Genomic DNA, 24,731 nt, shown 5'->3' with positions numbered 1-24,731 from the left:
TTTAATCATGTTACTTTCATAATATTTACCAGTAATATGTAATATGTAATATGTAATACCAAAAATATGTTTCTCTCAGATATCGATGAATGTATAAGTCCCGAAACTAAGGAATGTGACTCCAACGCGCTATGTACCAACATTGACGGGTCATACGTCTGTCGCTGCATAAAAGGCTTTGAAGGAGATGGTAAAACATGCACAGGTAATTTGTACACACGTTGGTAGCTTGATCTATAAAGGCCAAGTCCATCTTCTAAGGATTTCGCACTTTGCATGGTCATTTCTCGTGGAATTTCTTATCCTTTTTCTTTTCAGCGACCGGAGAGCTTGTTTGTGATCCCCCTTGTACTGGGAATAAAGTTTGTCAGAATTATACTGGAGCTCCTGATTGTGTTTGTGCAAATGGTTTCAGTGGTGGAGATAATTGCACAGGTATAGTTCACTTCCGGATTACCATCGTTATTTTCTTCATGATTATCAAAATTTAGAGGGCAACATTGGTTTGGTATTGAGACAGTTGTGTAAATCCACTAGGAGAGATGTGCAGTGGCCTCCAGTTTGATTTCAGTCCGCCATCGGCGCCGTTATGATTGTGATCTGACTGCATCTTAAAATAGAAAAAAAAAACCTGACATGCTGTCGATGTGTGAACTCTTCACAAAATGCTGTTGAGTTTCTTACTTATGTCCCGCTGGTCTAACGTTTATTTTACGTATCCTTTTAGACATTAATGAGTGTGCAAGTGAAGACAACAACGAGTGTGATTCAAACGCCCTATGTACCAATACTGAAGGGTCGTATGTTTGCCGTTGTATAAAGGGATACACTGGTGACGGTAAAAACTGCACAGGTAAATTACCCTGTTCTTTTTCATTGTCGAGTACGTGATTTACTTTTTATTTTCCATTAATACTTTTAATCTACTTTACAAACTTAGATCTTGATGAATGTGCAAGACTTGAATCAAACGACTGTGATTCCAGCGCATTGTGTACCAACACGGAGGGATCCTACGTTTGTCGCTGCATCAAAGGTTTTGAGGGTGATGGCAAAAACTGCACAGGTAAAAGCTATTCTGTCCTTTGCTAGTACAGGTCTTAACTCAAGGTTGATTACTTTTTTTCTTTGCTCAGCCGTCGCCCCTGGTTGTTTTCCATCTTGTGGTCCAAATGCTCTGTGTCAGGAGGGTGTTGGAGCCCCTTCATGTGTCTGCAATTTTGGTTACCAAGGTGACGGATACGACTGCACAGGTTGGTACAGTGTAAAGAAGTACTATGTACTTTTCATCCCGAGTACGCTAACATCCATAATAACGGCCGTGGATATCCGTTTTGTTTACCTTAACTTTCACATTGTCTTCGATTTTTATCGTGTTTGTTTTCTATTTGTTCAGTGTTTCTTTCCGCAACTGACTGGTTACATGATCACGGATTGTTCAATACCACTGGCGAATTTTTCAATACTAAAGTATGAATGACGATTGTTTTACCTAGACATTGATGAATGTACAAGTCCTGGGAGTAACGAGTGTGACGCCAACGCTCTGTGTACCAACACCGAGGGATCTTATGTCTGTCGCTGTTTTAAAGGCTTTAAGGGAGATGGTAAAACCTGCACAGGTAAAATATCATGATTTCCTATATTATCGCAACGTTCGTCCTGAACGCATACACTAATAAAAAAAAAATCATTTCTTCGTTGACGTCGCTCATATTCTGTTTTCAGCAACGGAAGAACTTGTTTGTGACCCTCCTTGTACTGGGAATAAAGTTTGTCAGAATTTTAGTGGAGATCCCGAATGTGTGTGTGCAGACAGCTTTACTGGTGAAGACATTTGCATAGGTATATTCGACAACTTCATACTTCATTATAAAATAACTATTACTTCAAAAGCTATTTCTATCTAGTCTTTACCTTCATTTGAAACCGAACGTGACGTCAACACCCACTTCAACGACACTGAAATTTCTCACTTCTTGTGCTATGTCCGAGGTTATTAGGGAGGATAGGTCAGTTCGTTTCTTTTCTTTCTTATAGATTCAATGTTTGGCTTCATTTGCAATTTAACAAATCCTTGTGCAAGTATTGCGTTATCCTAAAAGGAAGCCTCTCTGCTCGTTGCTAGTAAAGAACGCAAAACAAGCTGTTTGACTCATCAGTCAGGAAAAAAAAACCCGGTGATTTGTCTCATGTTAAAACTAAGATTTTCGCTAGCACTGTTAATGCCTTTGTAGTTGATACAAGTATATTGCAATTTTAGACATCGACGAATGTGCCGATGAAGGCCTAAACGACTGTGATCCAAACGCCTTGTGTACCAACACTGAAGGATCGTATGTTTGTCGTTGTTTCAGAGGATATGAGGGTGACGGAAGAAATTGCACAGGTGTTTTTCTTTTCTTTTTTCTTTACCATGTTTTTGAACACTGCTTTATCTTTATAGCACTTAGCAAACTTTTTTTTTTCTATTTTCAGCCCTCATCCCCGGCTGTTCACCATCTTGTGGTCCAAACGCGTTTTGTCAAGAGAGTGGTGGACTTTTCGTTTGTGATTGTAATGCTGGTTACCAAGGTGACGGATACAACTGTGCAGGTTAGAACTGAAGATATCCCTTTTTATGCAACATTTTGCATGTTCGTCTCTTTTATGAGTTTATCTACTGAGAGGAAGGTGTCTTTCATTATACTGAAACAAATTTTGCGTACATTGTGTACGCTATCTTTGTCAGTTTTAGTTAGCCATCGAGGCCGTGGCTAAAATCTTAATGAAAATATGCTGTACGCAACTGAAGAAAAAAATTAAATTGAGCCGGAAACAGTACGTTGCAAATCATTGAGATATTAGCGTTTCTTCTCTGTCTTTTCTGTGATTTTGTGTACAAACATTGATTTAGCGTTCTTGTCTGTCTTCATTTGCTATGTTTAGAGGGGGATTCAATTGAGTGTCGAAAGTAATCGGGCAATTACTTTGGCTTTGGTTTTATAACGGTTAACTGAAGATTGGCTGAGTAGTCTACTGTAGGTTAGAAATCAGTTGGTTTGGTTTTGGTTTTACGACACCCAATTAAAAACCACTTCAACTGTGGTAAATGCTAGAGACCCAAGTCTTGTCATATGGTCGACTGAAATGTTTGTTTGTCATAGATGTCGATGAGTGTGAAAGTCCTGAAGCAAACAGTTGTCATCCGAACGCCTTGTGTACCAACACGGAAGGCTCTTATGTATGCCGTTGTCTAAGAGGCTACAATGGCAATGGAAGGAATTGTACAGGTAAAACTGTTGGAAAACTCCCTTTACTAAGGAAGTCGCCCGTTTTTCCTGCTTATATTCGCACTGATGCGTTTACATATGTATTCAAAGCAAACGTCTTTTCGCCAACTTTAGATTACGACGAATGTGCCGATGAAGACCAAAACGAATGTGATCCAAACGCATTGTGTACCAACACTGAAGGATCATATGTTTGTCGCTGCCTGAGAGGATATGAAGGCGACGGGAGAAATTGCACGGGTAATTTCATGTAAATATTTTTGGTTAACAAAGCTAAATAAGTTTCAAGTTATTCTTTGAAGTCATTTTGTTCATTGAATATGTATTTCACTTACAGCTGTCACACCAGGCTGTTCACCTTCTTGTGGTCCGAACGCGTTTTGCCAGGAGGGTGTTTGTGTCTGTAATTTTGGTTTTGAAGGTGACGGATACAACTGCACAGGTTTGTGAAAGAGTGACTACATTTCTTAACATTGAACGGTGAAGGAAAACTGAACCTGGAGCAGACTTAGCAGCTTCATTTTCTTGCCGCTTGACTTAAAGTTAGTTAATAATAAATTAATATTCTAAGAAGGGAGGGTCATTCTAAAAATAACGGTCTAAAATAGTTTAGTAGTTGTAACTAGAAGTAATGGATTAATCCAACCAACCGTGTTTGGTTACTCTTTTGGCCTATGAGTAAATATGAACTGAAGAGTTTGTTGTAGTTTTAGCATCTAGTTACAGTGTGTTCAAAGGCATTTGATGAGAGATGAAGACTGTATCTTGTTATGCATATATCGTTCGGGTTTGGATTTTATCTGACTACTTAACGCATGCTTTTCTCATTTAATTAGCCTCTAGACGCGCATCAAAAGTATGAGCTTAATTTTTATGACAGAAAATTCTCTCAAATAATTCCGTGAGCTTCAATTCAATTTATAGAAAGAGCTTCTTAATTCTACCCACTACCTTAATCATAGATGCTGATGAATGCGTAACTCCAGCAACGAACGATTGTGACCCGAACGCCCTGTGTGCGAACATTGAAGGCTCCTATGTCTGTCGCTGTTTTAGAGGATTTACTGGAGATGGTCAAACATGTACAGGTATCTAAGTAGTGCGCTATTGTTATCCATTTCCAACCCGGCATGGTATCGATTCTTCTAATCCATCAAATATCGGTCTATTTAAGTCACACAATGCAGTCAAAACTGGTAAATATTGGACGACACACCCCCAAATAATATCCCTCAGTTAACAATGTTCGCACATACAGTTTGAACCTCAATTCTCACAAAGGATAATTTTCCTAAAAATCAGAGCATATTTTTCTCTCCAGTTGAAGGTTATTGTTTACTTCTGTTCCACTCTTTATTCCGTGATATACAGACATCGATGAATGTGCGAGTCCTGAAAATAACGAGTGTGACTCTAACACTCTGTGTACCAACACAGAGGGATCCTATGTATGCCGCTGTTTGAGAGGCTTTAAAGGAGATGGTAAAACCTGTACAGGTAAGATACAAGTAGCATATTTACCATTTAGACAATAAATCGGGAAATTTCGGTAATTTTTCAGAAAAGAAAAACGTGCTCCTCTTTATCCGTTCGGAATGGAACGGCTGAAATTTCCTTATCTTAAGTCAGTCTCCAGTTAACGGAAAGCAATAACAGGAAACAGAATTGTAAATGGTAAGCCGCATCTCGCGTTGGTGGTTTTCTGATTTTGGGAAAACCCTTACCATTATATAACAGTAATGCAACCTTTTTTTTTCCCAACCAGTGGTAAGCACTCGAACTGTCTTTAGATAGTTCTTCTCGTCACACTTGTCTTGCAAGGGCAAATTGTACCTCACGTGGCACATCATTTCTATTCATGGCATCTCTGTTCTTTTACAGAAGAGTCAACCTGCGATCCTCCTTGTACTGGCAACAAGGTTTGTCAGAATTATAGCGGCGCTCCAGATTGCGTGTGTGCAGATGGTTTTACTGGTGAAGACAGTTGCATAGGTATGTTGTGCAGCCTCAATAAAGTATTGCTCCAGGATCACATTTTCTCAGGGTAAAACTTGAAGAGTAATACTACTGACCCATTATTTTACGTTTTCAAAATCGAATTTTCTTTATGTGCGAATAATGAAACAGCTTCCTACCGCATACTTTAATTAGTCTTCGGTAGCAAACTTAGCTTAGTTCCCAACGGGTTGAAAGTTCCGAAAAATAAAATCGATTGGACTAAATTAATGTCGGTTAAGTTTGTATCATAATTTCCTTACCGCTATTCCTATTTCCTTATTCTTTACATAGACATTGATGAGTGTGCGAGTGAAGATGACAACGAATGTGACCCCAACGCACTGTGTACTAATACAGAAGGATCCTACGTTTGTCGCTGTCTCAGGGGATATCAGGGTGACGGACGAAACTGTACAGGTATTTGTTCTATTTGTTCTATTTGTTCTTATATGATTCGTTATTTGCAGGAATGAATGGGAACGGGACGTGACAAAATGGCTAGTAAAGCGGTACCACCTTTGTAATTGAGATAATTATTTTCATGTATAATTATCCAAGTAAAATGTGAAAGATTTGATTAACGACTTTTGCATCTCACGGCTACTGACTGAACTATAGACATCAGGAATCAAGGCGCGATCAGCGAAGCTTTTAGGCAACATTGAATGACAAACTGTGTTTATAGTTCGTATAGTGTGATCGTCCGGGTGAGGGTACTCCCTCACCCGGACGAACACACTATACGAACTACTGATACTCCTGGGTTCAAACCATTTACTATGAAACTGTGTTTATTCCTCTGTTAGATAAAGACGAGTGCGAAAACTCCGACGGGAACGGATGTGACCCCAACGCTCTGTGTACCAACACCGACGGATCGTACGTCTGCCGCTGTTATCGAGGCTTTGAGGGAGATGGTCAGAACTGCACAGGTTAATTAAATTTACTCTCTCACTACTGTTCAGAAGTAATGCAAATTAATTTCGTCCAGATTCATTCATTATTCTCAAGAAATGTACTCGAGATGTCACTGCGATTTTGCCGAAGTTTCAATAAGACTGTGCCAAAATTTCGGAAACATCCAATGCCTAACGAAATATATATCTTAAGGGTCATCAGTTTTAGGATTCGAAGTAGGCATTTTTTGCAACCATGTTTTTGCCAAAAGAAAATAGATTATAATGAATATTTGCAAGGAAAGAAACTAATTTTCTTGAGGGAATTTTCTATCCATGCTGACATGGGCACTGTTTCTTGAAGAATAGTTTATTGACATTCCGGGTATTCCAGGTATCCAGAAGCATATCCTCAAAGTATGCACTAATAATGATGTTCATATTATTCCAGATATAGATGAATGTACAAGCTCCGAGGCAAATGAATGTGATAGCAACGCCTTGTGTACCAACACTGAAGGATCCTACGTTTGCCGCTGTATTCGAGGCTACGAAAGAGATGGCAAAAGTTGCTCCGGTAAGACTCGTTAAATCGAAGAGATTTAATGCAACTATTCCGGTGAAGCTAGTATTAACCAGCTTGTCTCTTTTTGTTCCCAACAGATGTAGACGAATGTGCGAGCCCTGAGACGAACGGTTGTCACTCGAACGCCCTGTGTACTAACACTGAGGGCTCCTATGTTTGTCGCTGTCTACGAGGGTATAATGGAGATGGCCAAAACTGCACAGGTAAATGTTTGGTTTTGTTTGGTTTTCTGTTCATTGTTTATTTAACTGTAGCTCTTTTCTTCGTGGTCATGAGAGAATCGAAACACATACTGTAGAAAAGCACCCGTTTCGTACGATGGATGTAGTCAAAGAGAACGTTTTTAGCCAAAAGGACCATTTTCTTCCTGGGTGTGGCTAAATGTATTAAGATTACAGAGGGGGAAGGATTGAATGTACCTATGGTCATCGTTATTTGATATCTAATTCGAAGTACATGTAGGGTGCAAGATACAGGCATATGCAGACGCCGTTCAGAACATGAAGATGCCCTAAAGTATATCTTTTATGCGATTTAGACGTTGATGAATGTGCAAATGTCGAAACAAACGAATGTGATACAAACGCCCTGTGTACCAACACTGAAGGATCTTATGTCTGCCGCTGTCTTAGAGGATATGAAGGAGATGGTAAAAACTGCACAGGTAGGGATAAAAGTTTCCTAATAGAGTTTTAGCTAGTATAAATAATCGATATATTCATTGAATAACTCAGCATGTTAACATCACTACTCATTTGGAAGTGCTCGAGAGGAGCCAAAGTAAAGTAAAGATGGACCTTTCATTGGTTGACATTAGGGCCCCAAAAATGTAAAGGAATTTCTGCCTTGCATTCTTTCAACCAGGAAAGAAACATTGCATCTGCCACAATGTATTAAAAAGTAATTTTGTCTTGTCATTGTTTATGTTTCTCAACGTCTGAGGTGTCTTTATGTCCCCTTTGCAGCAATTGAGGCGTTGGTTTGTGATCCACCGTGTGGAATAAACGCAGTATGTCAGAATAGCAGTGGAGATCCTGAATGCATCTGCTTAACTGGTTTTACTGGCGAAGGAAATTGCACAGGTACATGGATCAGTCGAGTCCAGTGTTGCCAAGTTCAACGAGAATTAAAGCTCAACGTTTCAATTTGCCAATCTCTACTAATGCACGTTACAAAATTGGTATTTCGAATCTCACCCGAGAATATAACATTGAATAGTTGAGTCGGGAGGAAACAAGCACATGATAAACACGAAAATTACAACTCCATTAAATTAACTGTACGGAAATTATTACACACGTAGGTAAACAAATGATGACTAAAAGAAACATATGAAGTAAGAAAGGAATGGGTCAGATGGTTTTTATTTTTTTTCAATTAAACTCATCACAATAGATGAGCTTGGGGGCTGGTGCCTTAAAGGTTAGCGGGGTGCCAAAGCCATAGGCCGCTAGGAGGTATCCATGGCAACCCTGGAAAGCAGGAACCACCCAATGAGCGTCCGCTAACCGGCACCGTCACACTGAAAGAAATTCAGTGGAAACTACTCACCTGAAGAATACTTACCCTGACCAAGAACAAAACGGGAGGGAGGAGAGGGTGCAAGAATCCGCAATGATTCGCGAGCAAAGCAGTGCAACTGATCCGCCACAATCAGCAGAATACACTACAACAATTATGCAATGAACCATAAACCCCTGCAAAACCCCTGAAGGCCGCCCCACAGGTCACGTACTCCCAAACGGGGAAACCGCTGACTGCATAAGCTCATATTTAACTTGCCTAAATGATATTAGCTGGATGGGCACACTAGCTGGCTGCATTTGCTCGAGTTTAACCTTGCCTAAATGATATTTAGCCACATTTAATTCATTAGTTAACATGTTTCATTTTAGGTCCATATATAAATCCTGCCGTAATGTTGGGCGCAATCGTTTCTTTAGAGGAATAGTGAACTGTTCCGTAGATTCAATAAAAGTCAGCGTCATTTGGTTCGAGAGGAAAAAGTGAAACACCGTCACATTTATTTAAACATTGTTTCCACGTTTTTAGATATTGACGAATGTGCGAATGAGAACAATAATGACTGTGATCCCAGCGCGCTGTGTACCAACACTGAAGGATCCTACATCTGTCGCTGTCTTCGAGGCTACGAAGGGAACGGCAGAACATGCACAGGCAAGGAGAGCTTCAATTGTCACACTGCCTTGTTTGCAAAGGTTCTGAGAGTTTTAATGTCACTCCCAAAATGGATTTCTTAAATAGTTGCTTTTGTTTCTCACCGCAGATATTGATGAATGTGCAAGTCCTGAAGCAAATACCTGTCACTCTAATGCCTTGTGTACCAACACTGAGGGTTCTTACATTTGTCGCTGTCTACAAGGGTATAGTGGTGATGGGGAAAATTGTACAGGTAAAGTTACAAAGTGAGAATCATTCTTTCAAAATGCGTCCCTTTTGAAAGATCCAATATTGCTGTTTACTAATCTGTTACATGTTGTACTCTAAAAACATGTATTATACGTAAACTCTCTTATCCACAGATATGAATGAATGCGAAAATTTTGAAACAAACGATTGTGACCCCAACGCTCTTTGTAGTAACACGGAGGGATCTTACATCTGTCGATGTCTCAAAGGATATGAGGGAGATGGCATTAATTGCACAGGTAAAGCATGGCTATTTGTCATAATGATCAACGCTATATGAATGAAAGTGAGAATTCATAGTGAAATGATGAGACATTTTATTTCAATATTTTCCTTTTCAGCAACTGGAGCATTAGTTTGCGATCCGCCTTGTGGAAGAAATGCGGTTTGTAAGAACAATAGTGGAATTGCTGAGTGTGTTTGTGCGGATGGTTTTAACGGTGAAGAAAATTGTACAGGTAAAGTAGGATTACACCAACTTGATGTGAACGAGAATCGGGCGATCGACGTTGAACGCGCCACTCGTTACTGATAGATAAGTTGTATTTTCCACTGGCGGAGGAACGAAATAAGTGGAAAATGTTTTCTCACACACCGCTGGGGCCTGGGTCCGAGGGGCTGTTTTTTGAGTCACGTGCTCAGTGTTGTTTGTCAGTTGCTTTTTTTCCGTCCGCCATTGCTGACGAATATTTCAGAGCCCCAGTTCCCAGCCAACCCTTCGTTTGAGTTGATAACATACACTCTGTTAGTTAGATATTCTTCAATAAGATTGTCAGCATAGAGTCTTACCAAGTTTGTATCTGTTGTTTCATATTACTGTATTTTTGCCTACATTACGTGTAATGTTAGGCTGAATTGGTTTGAGAAATAATAGAGTCAGTTGGCGGCGGTCAGCTTGACAATGGTTCCCAGAGGTGTGTGAGAAATAAGTTTACTGCCATAATACTTATCTAATAATGGTTTTTCTCTTCATTTTGCTCATCTTAGACATCGATGAATGTGAGGATGAAAACAACTGCGATTTAAACGCCCTATGTACCAACACTGACGGATCTTACATCTGTCGCTGTCTAAGAGGTTATGAGGGCGATGGCCGATATTGCATAGGTATAAATCCATTGGTGACTTATTCATTGAAATTTTCTAAGTAATTAAGTAGCAGTTACATTGTAACCCAAGGACAATACAGGATTTTAAACCCAGGTAGCGAGAATTCGCCATATTTACAGCGGTTATAGCCCGCTGATATCAAGGAATGTCGCACCCTTCTAATTTTGAGTCATATTTTTCACCGCTTAATCAAATGACCCAACGAGCTAACTAAACGTTAATTCTTCCAATGGACGTAGATGAGGATGAGTGTGACAATGCTGAAAGAAACGATTGTGACCTGAACGCCTTGTGTAACAACACTGAGGGATCTTACACCTGTCGCTGTCTGAACGGATACGAGGGCGATGGTAGAAACTGCACAGCTAATGATGTTATGGTCAGGATTGGTTTGTCCTCTAAAGATCTTATTTAAGGAATAAAACGTCAGTTTCAATGTCTTCAGATACAGCAAATTATTCCGCTACTTTACGACCTCCGTATGAATTAACGCGGTTTTATTTATTTTTCCGATCCGACCCCACAAATGATCGATCCTCAGAAGGAAACATTTTCTTTTTTTACTCACCCAAACAATTTAGATGTTGACGAGTGCACCAATTCTGAAAAGAACGAGTGTGACCCCAACGCCCTGTGTACTAACACCATTGGATCTTATCTCTGTCGCTGTGTGAAGGGATATGAAGGGGATGGAAGAAAGTGCACAGGTATATGATACAGAGATTTTCTAATCCTTGCTTTGGACCCATTCTGTAGCTCGAGCTAACTTATATTGTTTGTATCTTCAGACGTCATATCTGGTTGCTCGCCATCTTGTAGTCCAAATGGGTTTTGCAAAGAAGAAGATGGACTCCCAGTATGTGCTTGTTTTTCGGGTTTCCAAGGCGATGGATACAATTGTACTGGTAATTAAGACACATTTCTTTACTCCTCTGGTCATTAACCCGTAAGTACCCCTGTTGATCTCCTTAATTGAAAAAGAAATTTAAAAAAAACATGATTGTTTACAAAAACGATCCATTGATATAGGCGGAGATAGAAAGAGCAAGGAAACAAGGCATTGAGAATTGAAGGTTACAGTTTTAACATCCCTCCACAATTCTGTTTACAAGTACTTTTTGCTCTAAAATTTTGATATCAATAAGTGTGCGAGTAACATGACAATGACCTTAATTCCATTTTCATAAACTCTGAATGAAGGATCTTATGTTTGTCGCTGTAAAAGAGGATATCGTGGACACGGTCTTAGTTGTTCATGCAGATAGCTAAAACTGGCCGCCTCTCGCAAGTCTGTACGAGAACATCATAGCAAAAGTTAAAACAACCAACATTCACTAATACAAAATTATTGGTTGCCAGATATTGATGAATGTATAAGCTCTGAAACAAACGAGTGTGATCGCAATACGCTTTGTACAAACACGGAAGGATCCTATGTCTGTCGCTGTCTTAAAGGATATCAGGGAGGGAGACGAAACTGTACCGGCAACTTCTGTAAAAAAAGAAAAATTATGTTCTGTCCTTAAATCAGATCAGGGCCGTAGCCAGAAAAAAGCTGATGACTGATTTAATGTTATTTGTTTGTTTATTTATTTGTTAGCAGTGTTTTTCTTTCCCCTTCAAAAACAACAACAACAACAACAACAACGGCAACAAAAACGAAAAAGAGACTGAGGCAAGTGCCTCGGTTTTCCTGTTACTAGCCACGGCGCCGCGCTTTAGGACTAAACTTTATAACATTTTTGAAGAATAGAAAAGACTGGGTATCGAGGTCAGCTTCGTATATCGGTATTGCAATTTAAGTGGTTTCTTTTTATCTTTGGTACCTCACTTCATTTCCCTGGAGATGCCAGAGTTGCCTCGCAGATGTCGCCACTCACATTATTTCCACTCGCCTTATTTAAACGCTTTCCCATTTGCTAGAAATTTTAAACTGCACAAGAAAGGATCGTAATAATTTACATCTGTACATATTTTACATAATATTGTACTTCTCTCACTGTGTTAGCGGATATGAGGGGAACGGGTGAAACTGTACAGGTACAGTGTTAATGGTCTTCAAAAGTACACCTTTATTTTTTTTTCTCCTTCGAATTTACAGATATTGACGAGTGCGCTAGTGTTGCAACCAACGAGTGTGACCCTAATGCCTGGTGTACAAACACTGAAGGTTCTTACAGCTGTCGCTGTATCCGGGGCTTTAAAGGGGACGGCAAAAACTGCACAGGTGAAAAGTAAATGGTATCCGTAATATCTCAGGCAAAGGCATACTCTGAGATGTTCATGGGATCTTAACTGTTCTGGATCCAATCTAAGGCTACTTACGATATATTACAACTCGACAGTTTATTGGAAAACTTACAAATGGTTCAGTGCTGGTACTCTCTGTGGCGCAACGCTACCCTCTCTAAAGAGAGGGTATCTTTGTCTTGAAAAGGTAGCATGATAGAGAGAGAGCCAAAACTGGACTAACAAACTATATTTCTAGAGTGAGACAACAAATGTATAAGTAGCTTTCTGTTTACGTATTTTAAATTACCCACATGCTACATTAACTGCCGTTACTAAACACTTGCTTGGCCCATAACGACACTGAAGTTATCAGGCATTTTGTTATATCGATACTTTTCCCTTGATCGTTGTTGATGTTGTTTCTTTAAAAGAGAACTACCTTCACTTACCGTAATGTTTTTGTCACTGTTTTCTCATAATAATATAGATGTCGATGAATGTTCCAGTAATGAGAAGAACGACTGTAACCCCAATGCCATGTGCACCAACACTGAAGGATCCTATGTCTGCAGATGCATTCGAGGTTATGAGGGTGATGGTCGAAACTGCACAGGTATTGATATTTTTCAGTGTAAGTCTACATTCTGGTCTTTATCTACTCTGTTTGTTGTGCTCCCTGTGTGTGTTTGTAGACCTGGTTTCTAAGGAGACGGAGAGAATTGCACAGGTTTGAGACTTAGGCTACTAGAGGTGGACCGTATTTGCTTAATTTATCTTTCATATGATAATACTTATATACGTTTATCACAACAAAGGTGCAGTAGAATGGAAATAATTATGTTTAATTCGAGGGACATGAAAGGAGATGATAATACAGTCTCGGCCTTTCTGGTACTTATCCTTCTGGGTTATACGAAGATCGCTCTTAATTTGGTCCATCGTTTTTGAATTAACGGGAGCCCACAGGTGTCATCTGGGAGTAAGCTTTCTGTTCACCAAACCCATTTTGGATATAGACCAGCAAAAGTTCATGAAAACCAGTTCAGGAAGTAATATAATTATGTTTTCATTCAGATGTCGATGAATGTGCAAGTCCTGCATCAAACGAGTGTGATCCCAACGCTCTGTGTACCAATACTGAAGGATCATACATATGTCGCTGTCGTAGGGGTTACGAAGGAGATGGTAGAAATTGCACAGGTATCCAAGTTACTTGGCATTGAAATAGTCTCATTATTAGTAGCCGACAGAGGTACCCTCTTCGCGTTCCACCAGACTTTTACCAAATTCTTGTTAAGTGTACGTAAATTGTCGAGCAAACCACCGTCGAAAATCAATGTTGGTAAAAACAAAAGTATGCGTGGATATGTTGATAGATTTGATCTTTCTAGCTTGGGAAGGGGGAACAAACTTGAGAACATTTTTGTTATTCCACGCTAACTTTCATATATTGATAACGACGCGTTATTATTATTATTTTTTTTTAATCAGACGTGGACGAGTGTGCAAGCAGCGAAACAAACGATTGTGATTCAAATGCTGTGTGTACGAACATTGAAGGGTCGTACGTTTGCAGATGCAAAAAAGGATATGTCGGAAGTGGTAAAAACTGCACAGGTAAGAAAAGTGTATGATTTCAAAATATTTAGCCGAATTATGAAATGTTATCTGCGCTATAGCTATCTATTTTGGGATCTGAGCCGACAGCTTTAGAAGTCTATCCAAAAATGGTATTTAATTTTGCTTAGAATTCAAATAATATCAACAAAAACGTACTTATTTTATTTAGACACTGACGAATGTGCAAGTGCTGAAGCAAATCAGTGTGACGTCAACGCCCTATGTACCAACACTGATGGATCCTACATGTGCCGCTGCATTCGAGGTTATGAGGGCGATGGCCGAAACTGTACAGGTATTTACAAACTTTATATCTCGCAGCGTTTCATTATAGACAGCTGTAACGGGCGGCGTGAAGATGCTGAATAGTTATTTTATTGTAATGATAACACGTGCATATTTGTTGTTTCTTTAGCCGTGATTTCTGGCTGTTCTCCATTGTGTGACCCAAACGCGTTTTGCGATGACGGTGGTGAACTCCCTGTGTGTGTTTGCAAACCTGGTTTCCAAGGAAACGGACAGAGTTGCATAGGTCAGTTATACAGTTTTCTAAAACAGCATTCTATATTTTTGTCAGTTTTTGTGGGATACATTATTAGTTAGATACGTTTACAAAGATGAGGTTCGTAATTCGTAATTTCCGTGCACAGTAAATTAATTAATAACCCATCAACCACAACCTACCAACTAATTTCGTTTTGCAGATATTGATGAGTGTGCTAGCGCTGAAGTGAATGACTGTAGCTCCAACGCCATGTGTACCAACACTGAAGGGTCGTATGTCTGTCGCTGCAAACGGGGTTATGTTGGAGATGGTAAAAACTGCGCAGGTAAAATGTCTTAGTGTTATCGACCTCTATTTCCATATTGACCTTTCATTTCAAAAAAACCTCTGATCGAACTCCTTTGGCGTAAATTGGGATCGACTGTCATAGGGAATGAACTAAAACAGGTTACAACTTTCTTTCTCAGATGTTGACGAGTGTACAAGTCCTGAAGCAAACGAATGCGACCTGAACGCCATGTGTACCAATACTGAAGGGTCGTATGTTTGTCGCTGTAAACGGGGATATGCTGGAGATGGCAAAAACTGTACAGGTAAAATATATTTGCGTTGGAATCCTCCACTACCATTTACATTGTATGAAGCCTTCAACTTTTATATAGTACTACTCCGTTTCCAATATCCCCTAAAGTTTCATTTCTTGCGTAAGAGCTGTGGCTTGAGCTATGAGCCGTCATCAACCTACGACTTCATTGCGAAAGTGTTAAAAAAGAAAACCTGTGTTATGAAGGATAGTATTTCAACTAAAGCAGCATAGAAGAACCATTTATACTGTACTAAGTTGCATCTTAGTTATCATCGCTTGTTTTAGCAGATATTGATGAATGTTTTAGCGCTGAAGCCAACGAATGTGATTCAAACGCCATGTGTACCAACACTGAAGGGTCATATGTTTGTCGCTGTAAAAGGGGATATACTGGTGGTGGCAAAAACTGCATAGGTAAAATGTCTTAGTCTTGTAGACCTTCACTTCCATATTGACCAGTCATTTCAAAAAGCCTCTGATATGGACCGCAGTACTCCTTTGGGGTAAAGTGGACTGCCATAGGGAATGATCTCAACACGTTACAACTTTCTTCTACCAGATGTTGACGAGTGTGCAACCCCTGAAGCAAACGAGTGTGACCTGAACGCAATGTGTACCAATACTGAAGGATCTTACGTCTGTCGCTGTAGAAGAGGATATGCTGGAGATGGTAGAAACTGCACTGGTAAGTATTTTCTTAGTTTTGATTTGTTTCATTGACTTTCACAAAATTTCAGATCTCGACGTGTGTTGTGTTTTGTTAGTTTTAACCTTCCAGCCGTCACCTCTTGCTCTCCGACGTGTTCCAAATGTTTTTGTTTGTGTCTTCACTTAAACCGATTTAAAGGGAAATATCAAATGATGGACAAACCTTGCTCCCATATAACAGTCTTTTCCTCTCTTTTTATGAAGACATTGACGAGTGTGATAATGCTGAGTCAAACGAGTGCGACTCCAGTGCTCTGTGCACCAATACCGAAGGGTCTTTCGTCTGCCGCTGCCTGGTGGGATATGAAGGAGACGGAAGGACTTGTATAGGTAGTGTTTTTGTGTTTTATCGTCTGGTGTAGTGAAACTTCCCAATATGCTTCTCTCAGTTCAAAAGCCATCAACCACCCGGGATAGGTCTTATTGTGTTTTATTCCTTCTTTCGTTTCCAGATAAAGATGAGTGTGCCAATAATGAAACAAATGATTGTGACCCCAACGCCCTTTGTACCAACACTGAAGGGTCTTATGTCTGTCGCTGTCTTAGTGGATATCAGGGAGATGGTAGAAACTGCACTGGTAAATATCTTCTCATTTGCGGTTCACTGATACGGTCTAAAGTTTTAGCACTGGAAGTCATTTTTAGTTTCACTTTTCAGCGGTAATCCCTGGCTGTTCTCCACCTTGTGGTCCCAATGCTGGTTGTCAGACAAGTGGTAAATTACCTGTTTGTGTGTGTAATCCTGGTTTCCAAGGAGACGGATACAACTGTTCAGGTTGGTTTTATAATGAGTTGTGATTTGGCAAATATCCCCCACCCAAAACGTGACGGGAACGAAATCATTTTAAGTTGTTTCTCTCTTGTGCACTAAATGCAGACATTGATGAGTGCGAGAGTGTTGAGCTCCACGAATGTGACCCCAATGCCCTGTGTACTAACGTTGAGGGATTGTACATCTGCCGCTGTCTTAGAGGTTACGAGGGAGATGGTCAATTTTGCGCTGGTAAGGAATCTTGTCAGTTAAAAGACTAAGGTCCTGCTCTGTCACGCTATTTTGATTTAAGGCTAATGCACTCAAAACTGCATTTAGATGTTCTACGTTAGTTGGAAATACATATAACTTCACTAAAAAGTAATTGTTAAATCACGGCAGAGTAAAGAGTACTTAACTTTCGCTTTGACTAGCGAACGGGAAAAGAGATTGAAATTCCCTCTTATACTACAACCTCCTTTCCGACCTTCGTTTGTTTTCTATGCCCACTAAAAAAGCAATGACGATATCTTAGCATACACCCTTAAGTTGATGAAACTGTTTAGAATTTTCAGTTTTAAGTTATCATCAAGGAAAGACGTCTGTTACGTCATGTACTTGTAAAGTGAAACCTTGTTTGAGTTAAAAATACTCCGTTCTTTGACAAACGCAGATGTGAATGAATGTGAAAATGCTGGGTCAAACGACTGTGGCCTGAATGCTGTATGTACCAACTCAAATGGGTCATACTCCTGTCGCTGTAAAGTTGGCTTTCAAGGTGATGGCGTAAACTGCACAGGTAAAGTTGCACTTAAGAGTGCCTGCCTGTAAAAATCAGACAAATTCTTAATTTCGCGGCAAGGGTCGAAAATTCGATTTCGCTCATATTCTTATGGTAGATAGGCTAGGGCATGACAAAAACTACTGGATAGTTTTTTGGGCAAATATCTTTTATTTCAAAGAAATGTGCAAATTACCAAATTCCGTTAAAATCGTCATTTGACGCACCATTTTATTAAGCAAGTTTGAGAGCCTCGCATGCAAAACCACATCATTCTTCCGTCTTTAAAACACTCAAATATTTTTGTGCAATGTTTAAATGTGCACTGGGTTGGTTTTAGGGAATGTTGCGTTGTCTTTTTGGGTGCAAAATAATTAAATTTCGAAGACATGTATTTCATTCACTTAAAAGTACTTCGTGAATATAATTGATTTTCACCATGTGCGAAACCTTCAAATGGATTAAGCTTCTGGTGGTTGAATTGCAGAAGGATGATCTACAGATTCCTGTAAAAATTTCTTTGGGCAAATGATTGTGAGCGACGCGAGAGCTTTTCAAAGTACGTCAAAAATGCAAATATTTGACCATCCGTCGTTAAATTTTAATTTACGGGTTAGACATATATCTTAGCATGCGCCACATGACTTGACCTATAATAAGCTGAAATAGACACAGAGCTGATAATTTCGAAATGTTCTAACCTTATTTGTTGCAAAAGGCAGGTCCAAAGCCGATTTGACGTGTTTCTAGTCGATCTCTTACCATTAGTCGCACATAAAGCAGAAGTTTGCTTTTGTTTACACAGGGTTAACGTCCGATGTACATCGCCAACTATCAACCTATTATTGGTCGAATACCATGAATCTGTGACCATCTTTCTGCGCATATGAACATCACTGTATCAAAGTCAAAACCGGCTGAGTCATGTGTAGATAGTCGCTTGCTTTGCACTGGGCCAAAATAATACGTTTGATCGATTGCTGACCATTGCTGATAAGCGTGTCGGCGCAGCACAATCTTACAGCCGTTATTTGTTCGTCACGCAATGCTGTCACGGCATATACTGCACATTTTGATCCATTTTGTATAGAGCACTCTCAGGATAAATGAAACAATTTAATCATTGTTCATCTGTTTGTTCATATATATAATAATATGTGTATATTTATATAATCGTATTCTATAGTGTACGTGGCCTCGGTCCAAATCACGTTTGTTGTACGTTTTGATGTTTCAGACAACAGCTGATAAAGCTAGTGCCTGTACTCACTAGAATTTTAAAAAAATCGCCATGAAACAAATTATAGATCAATGGAGCAAGAACTGGCTGAAATAAAAACAGGAAATCACAACGTGTCTAATTCATGAGAAAAACAGACTAAATTTAATTAGTAATTACGTGAGTAAATAGCCCTGGCCGTGCCATTTTATTTGGCGTATTTTGTTTGCCTAGTGGCGAGGCATTGGTATGTTTGTAACAGAAAATAGAGGACTGTTGTTAATACAGTCCAAAATTATTGTCAGTAAAATATTGTAACTAAAACACCTATTCACCGGTTACCTCCGCGGCCACCACTTGTTCGTTCCGATAAGGGTTTCATTATTGTCTTTACCCCTATTCAGCGGCCACCCAACATTTAAACACTTTGTTTTGGAAAGGGCGATGGCAGATAAGAGTCTGGAATTGAAGGTGCATGACGAGTGATAATTCAAACACACGTCTATCATGATTGCCTTGAATTGGCTCTATGTTCGCCAAGAAATTTATAACCCGATAATAAAAAATTAAATATTCAAGGTACACCAACCTCTATTTAAGCGGCTAGCCTCATTAAGCGCTCACCACCCATTTCCCCGGGGGTAGCCCACTGTATTACATGTAAACCAAAAATAATTGCACAGCGCGAAAAGACCTAGGTATGACTTTAGCGTTACAGTATTACGCAGGGCATGTAGGTAGCGGTGGTCGAGTAAAAGATAACAACAGGGGCAATGGTAAACTATTCATTCTTCTCATTTTTTAATTTAACCTCTCCCTTCTCAACACGATTGTGTGTTCCCAGTGGTTCCCAGCCTTACGGAACCCTATGTATTAGGATAGAAATTGTCCAACCCCTACCCCCTAAAATGGGATAACAGCATTGCGTGACGAACAAGGAAACGCTGCAAGTAAGGATTCAAGCCATCAAACCATCATGATCAAACGTAATATTTTGGTGTAGTGCAAAGCAAGCAACTATCTACAAATGACTTAGCCGTTTTTGACTTAGATGCAGTGTTGATCATATGTGTCGAAAGAGGGTCACAGATTCATGGTATTCGACCATTAAATAAGTTGACAGTTGGCGATGTACATCAGACGTTATGTAAACAAAAGCAAAGTTCTGCTTTATGTGCCACTAATGGTGAGAGAAACACGTTAAATCGGCTTTGGAGCTGCCTTTTACAGCAAATGAGGTTAGAACATTTCGAAATTATCAGCTCTGTGTCTATTTCAACTTAACGTTGGTCAAGTCATGTGGCGCATGCTAAAATATATGTCTAACTCGTAAATTGAAATTTGACGAGGAAACGGTCAAATATTTGCATTTTTGACGTACTTTGAAAAGCTCTCGCGTCGCTCACAATCATTTGCCCAAAGAAATTTTTACAGGAATCTGTAGATCATCCTTCTGCAATTCAACCACCAGAAGCTTAATCCATTTGAAGGTTTCGCACATGGTAAAAATCAATTATATTCACAAAGTACTTTAAAGTGAATGAAATACATGGCTTCGAAATTTAATTATTTTGCACCCAAAAAGACAATGCAACATTCCCTAAAACCAACCCAGTACACATTTAAATATTGCACAAAAATATTTGAGTGTTTTAAAGACGGAAGAATGATGTGGTTTTGCATGCGAGGCTCTCGAACTTGTTTAATAAAATGGTGCGTCAAATGACGATTTTAACGGAATTTGGTAATTTGCATATTTCTTTGAAATAAAAGGATATTTTGCCCAAAAAACTATCCAGTAGTTTTTGTCATGCCCTAGCCTATCTACCATGAAAATATGAGCGAAATCGAATTTTCGACCCTTGCCGAGTTATTTTCCATTTTTATGGAGAGGGACTCTTAAGACAGGGATCCAGATGGTTGATGTTTTTTTTTATTCTTAAATGTAAAAGTGGGAATCAGAAAGCACTTGGACATTGTGCAAGTTTATAGGTAAACGTTTTCTATCCCTATGTAGATATTGACGAGTGTGCAAGTGACGAAACAAATGAATGTGACCCCAACGCCTTGTGCACCAACACCGATGGATCTTACATCTGCCGATGTCTCCTAGGCTACGAGGGAGACGGCCGGAACTGTATAGGTAAGATATTGAAGACTCGCATATAATAGGAAGAGATTTCGTGACATCAAACTCACAATTTGTTCTTGCTAAACGTAGTTTTAGGAATAGAAATGAAAGCGTTGCTGGTAAAAGCATTAGATTTCCTTTGTGTGGATAAGAGGAGTGGATACGAAATGAGAAAATGTAAGGAGAATACGCGACTCTTGTCGCGCCTCCTTACACTCAGTAAGGTAAGGTAATCTTTCATTTTGACTTCTTTCAACACCGTTGAGTTTTTACTCCCCAGTTCCTGGCTGTAACCCTAAGTGCGGTGACAATTCATACTGCGTTGAAGATGATATCTTCCCATACTGTTCGTGTTCAAGTGGATACACAGGAGATGGCTACAATTGCACAGGTACTGCTGTTGCATGATTCCATAGTTAACATAGGAGAATTGTTATGAAACTTGACAAAGTGCCATGTTGCAAGTTTTTGTTCGCTTATTTTGGCCATTTTGACGTGCACATAACACGCAGTGGTTGTTTACTTCTGATTTAGGAACTAACCAATAGAAACATTTCGGTGACCCATACCATATCTATGCCATATCCATACCATATCCATACCATACCCATACCATATCCATACGGTACTCATACCATACCCATTCCACACCCATGTGATACCCATACCATACCATAACCTTATTTATGCAAGGTAGAAAACATATCCATACCATACTAAACTTATGATGCTAACATCCATCTTTGATTACAGACATTGATGAATGTGCGAGCTCTCAAGCAAACGAGTGTGACCCCAACGCTCTTTGTACAAACACAGCTGGATCCTACGTTTGTCGGTGTCTGAACGGATATCAGGGTGATGGCAGAAACTGTACTGGTAAATTATTCCTCTAGTTGATCTTTGCTGTGGACTCCTTGTTCACCCATTCTGTTGTAACATTTTAGACGGCATGGCGAAATTTGGGATGTTTTTCTCTAAGCTGAATAATCCATAATGCCAACACCCATCTTTTATCCATAATTATAGATGTAGATGAATGTAAAAGCTCTGAAGCAAACGATTGTGATCCTAACGCTCAGTGTACAAATACTGAAGGATCTTATGTTTGTCGATGCCGCAGTGGTTATCAGGGTAATGGGAGAAACTGCACAGGTATAAATTGTTTCTTTGTTTTTACTTTCTTCTTTGTTATTTAAAGCATTTTTAACTGAATAATGAATTAAGTCTGACATGATTAGTCTTGTCAGTTATATATACAACTGAAGCAGTTGTGAAATTAAAGCCTGAAAAAAAAATCTAGCTTTAAGGGGATTCGAGCCCATGACCTTTGCGATATAGGTGCATTGCTCTAACAACCGAGCTATTAAGCTCACTGAGAGCTGGTCACGTCGTGAGTTCGTAATATACCCGTAGATGGTGATGATACAAGTGATTATATGAAAGATTATATTTTCTTTAAGCGGAATAAACCAATACCATCTTTTGTCCTTAATTACAGATATCAATGAATGTGCAACCCCTGAAACAAACCAGTGTGATCCTAACGCTCTGTGTAACAACACTGTCGGATCCTACATCTGTCTTTGTCTTACTGGATATCAGGGTGATGGTAGAAACTGTACAGGTAATTGAGATTTGTCTTAATGGCTGTGTTATTGCTTCAGAGCTTAAACTTATTGCTTTAAAACACTTGACCATTGGATTATGCAATTCGATAGTTTTTTTTTATTATTGGTTTAGCCATCATGAGTTATGGACCATTATACCATGCTCTACAAATATGACAGGCGTACGGGTGATTTTTTGGGGCGTTTTTAGTCTTATTTTAGTTTAGTTAAATCTATATTTGGGGGCCCTTTTTAATAAAACAATTATTCCACTCGCGCTTATTGGATATGAATTGATTAAAGCCAACTCGGCGCTACGCGCCTCGTTAGCTATCTACCGTCTCATATCCAACGGGCACTCGAGGAATAATTGTTAAACAACATCTACCTTTCATCCATAAACCAGATGTCGATGAATGTGCAAGTTCTGAAACAAACGAGTGTGACCCCAACGCTGCTTGTACAAACACAGTAGGATCCTACGTTTGTCGTTGTCTGAGTGGATATCAGGGTGATGGAAGAAGATGCACAGGTAATGATTTCTTCTAGTTTTTCTTTGCTGCTAACTTCTCCACTCTTTCTGTTTTAAATTTTTAAAGTGCATGACGAAATTTGGTGTGAAGGTTTTCCAAGCTGAATAATCCATGATGCTAACATTCATCTTCTATCTATAATAGACGTAGATGAATGCGCAAGCTCAGAAACAAACGAGTGTGATCCAAATGCTCTGTGTACAAATGCAGAAGGGTCTTATGTTTGTCGTTGTCTTAGTGGTTATCAGGGCGATGGAAGAAACTGCACAGGTAAGTTGTTTCTTTGGTTTTAATTTCTTCATCCTTGCTTAAGCCATTTTAACTGCATGACGAAATTTAACCTCTTCTTTCAAAAACAGCGATTTTTACTTCTGTCGCAAGTGAGAATGTCAAATGTTTAATTGTTGCTATCTTCAATTACAGACATTGACGAGTGTGAGAATAAAGAGCTCAAATGTGACCCTAACGCTTTGTGTACCAACACTGAAGGATCCTATGTCTGCCGTTGTCGTGGAGGATTTACAGGAGACGAGAAAATATGTACAGGTGGGGAAACTTTTGTCGGATAATTTTGGTTAATCAAAAAGTATTGTAAGGCAAAGAGATTGCAAAACTGCTGGATTTTTCGTGTACCAGTCTTTTTTGTTATCTCACCCCAACGTTGCCTAATTTCAATGTCCATACCTATCTTTTGTCTAATCACAGACATTGATGAGTGTACAAGCTCTGAAAATAACGAATGCGACCCCAACGCAGTGTGTAACAACACTGAAGGGTCCTACGTCTGTCGTTGCCTCAGTGGATACCAGGGTGATGGTAGAAGCTGCACAGGTAAATATCTGTTTGAAAGTTATGTTAAGTTATAGTATGTAAGTTGTTGTTTAGTGACCTGAAGGTTAGTGTGTGTGGGATTCTAGCCAGACAGGCTGCGATTGTGACTCTCATTAGAAAAAGATATTAGTGTCCCGCTCTCATTAAGTAGATAAAAAAGGTTTTGCTCTTTCTTTTCTCTCGAGCTGTCAAGTGCCCGTTATATATTAGTTTTGGACACTAAAAAAAGACGCCTTTATTTTTTTTTATTTTTGTTCTTTACTTTGAAGGGCAGCTCTGCTTGTGCGTTTGTGACTGTAGTACAACTTAAAACGTTGTGGCCGAAGAAAAGCTGATTAAGGCGCGCACTTTCAAAGTTGCGGATCATCTGCATGTAATTTGGCTGACCTGTATCACACTCTGTTTCAAACATTTGGAATAATTATTGCAATGGTTTCTTCGGTGTTGACTTCTTCGCCTTTGCTGCTTAAAACTCTTTTACCTGAAGAATCTTCGCGGTTTTTCGAAACTACATTAACAACATCTATCTTTTATCTATGATTATAGACGTTGATGAATGTGCAAGCTTCGAAACAAATGAGTGTGATCCTAACGCTCTGTGTACCAACACTGAAGGGTCGTATGTTTGCTCGTGTCTTAGCGAATATCAGGGTGATGGAAGAAATTGCACGGGTAAATATTTCTTGTAGTTATGTTTTTGATTGTGACTTCTTCACCCGTGCTGCTTAAACCATTGGCTGACGAAATTTGGTAGCTCCCTCAAACAAAGTTATTCACCTCAAAATCTATCTTTTGTATTAATCACAGACATCAGTATATGTGCAACCCTGGAAACAAAGGAGTGTCTCGCAAAAGATTTATGAGACTATCATTTTCTGCATGGCGTCCCGCGCATGTCTTTGTTTGTAGTTGATAAAAGTATTTTACAATTT

General features: G+C 39.4%; 2 protein-coding genes across 3 annotated transcripts in view; one reads left to right on the top strand and one right to left on the bottom strand.

Moving 5' to 3' along the window:
• The window catches only part of LOC145487638 (uncharacterized), a 152,607-nt gene that overhangs the window by 45,053 nt on the left and 82,823 nt on the right, over positions 1-24,731 (top strand). Inside the window, exons 55-108 of one of the 2 annotated variants that reach the window (XM_081466454.1) lie at positions 80-205; positions 319-435; positions 728-853; positions 941-1,066; positions 1,137-1,253; positions 1,497-1,622; positions 1,729-1,845; positions 2,264-2,389; positions 2,479-2,595; positions 3,147-3,272; positions 3,387-3,512; positions 3,610-3,714; positions 4,235-4,360; positions 4,644-4,769; positions 5,154-5,264; positions 5,562-5,687; positions 6,077-6,202; positions 6,618-6,743; positions 6,830-6,955; positions 7,291-7,416; positions 7,718-7,834; positions 8,805-8,930; positions 9,040-9,165; positions 9,296-9,421; positions 9,524-9,640; positions 10,170-10,289; positions 10,532-10,657; positions 10,874-10,999; positions 11,081-11,197; positions 12,394-12,519; positions 13,012-13,137; positions 13,599-13,724; positions 14,016-14,141; positions 14,314-14,439; positions 14,560-14,676; positions 14,849-14,974; positions 15,117-15,242; positions 15,524-15,649; positions 15,795-15,920; positions 16,148-16,273; positions 16,396-16,521; positions 16,602-16,718; positions 16,821-16,946; positions 17,368-17,493; positions 20,712-20,837; positions 21,106-21,216; positions 21,579-21,704; positions 21,855-21,980; positions 22,327-22,452; positions 22,842-22,967; positions 23,113-23,238; positions 23,392-23,514; positions 23,674-23,799; positions 24,346-24,471. In XM_081466454.1, the coding sequence (XP_081322580.1) occupies positions 80-205; positions 319-435; positions 728-853; positions 941-1,066; positions 1,137-1,253; positions 1,497-1,622; positions 1,729-1,845; positions 2,264-2,389; positions 2,479-2,595; positions 3,147-3,272; positions 3,387-3,512; positions 3,610-3,714; positions 4,235-4,360; positions 4,644-4,769; positions 5,154-5,264; positions 5,562-5,687; positions 6,077-6,202; positions 6,618-6,743; positions 6,830-6,955; positions 7,291-7,416; positions 7,718-7,834; positions 8,805-8,930; positions 9,040-9,165; positions 9,296-9,421; positions 9,524-9,640; positions 10,170-10,289; positions 10,532-10,657; positions 10,874-10,999; positions 11,081-11,197; positions 12,394-12,519; positions 13,012-13,137; positions 13,599-13,724; positions 14,016-14,141; positions 14,314-14,439; positions 14,560-14,676; positions 14,849-14,974; positions 15,117-15,242; positions 15,524-15,649; positions 15,795-15,920; positions 16,148-16,273; positions 16,396-16,521; positions 16,602-16,718; positions 16,821-16,946; positions 17,368-17,493; positions 20,712-20,837; positions 21,106-21,216; positions 21,579-21,704; positions 21,855-21,980; positions 22,327-22,452; positions 22,842-22,967; positions 23,113-23,238; positions 23,392-23,514; positions 23,674-23,799; positions 24,346-24,471 (6,663 nt within the window). The remainder of the gene's footprint in view (positions 1-79; positions 206-318; positions 436-727; positions 854-940; positions 1,067-1,136; positions 1,254-1,496; positions 1,623-1,728; positions 1,846-2,263; positions 2,390-2,478; positions 2,596-3,146; positions 3,273-3,386; positions 3,513-3,609; positions 3,715-4,234; positions 4,361-4,643; positions 4,770-5,153; positions 5,265-5,561; positions 5,688-6,076; positions 6,203-6,617; positions 6,744-6,829; positions 6,956-7,290; positions 7,417-7,717; positions 7,835-8,804; positions 8,931-9,039; positions 9,166-9,295; positions 9,422-9,523; positions 9,641-10,169; positions 10,290-10,531; positions 10,658-10,873; positions 11,000-11,080; positions 11,198-12,393; positions 12,520-13,011; positions 13,138-13,598; positions 13,725-14,015; positions 14,142-14,313; positions 14,440-14,559; positions 14,677-14,848; positions 14,975-15,116; positions 15,243-15,523; positions 15,650-15,794; positions 15,921-16,147; positions 16,274-16,395; positions 16,522-16,601; positions 16,719-16,820; positions 16,947-17,367; positions 17,494-20,711; positions 20,838-21,105; positions 21,217-21,578; positions 21,705-21,854; positions 21,981-22,326; positions 22,453-22,841; positions 22,968-23,112; positions 23,239-23,391; positions 23,515-23,673; positions 23,800-24,345; positions 24,472-24,731) is intronic. The other variant, XM_081466455.1, reaches the window with a different exon arrangement.
• Positions 1-24,731, bottom strand: part of LOC145487654 (neuromedin-U receptor 2-like) — a 128,326-nt gene that overhangs the window by 86,361 nt on the left and 17,234 nt on the right. The window lies entirely within an intron of this gene.

The sequence above is a fragment of the Orbicella franksi genome, chromosome 5 (assembly GCF_964199315.1).
Source record: "Orbicella franksi chromosome 5, jaOrbFran1.1, whole genome shotgun sequence".
Classification (NCBI taxonomy): Eukaryota; Metazoa; Cnidaria; class Anthozoa; order Scleractinia; family Merulinidae; genus Orbicella; species Orbicella franksi.
Note: the sequence above shows the minus strand (reverse complement) of the source record. Positions and strands in the feature narration are given on the sequence as shown.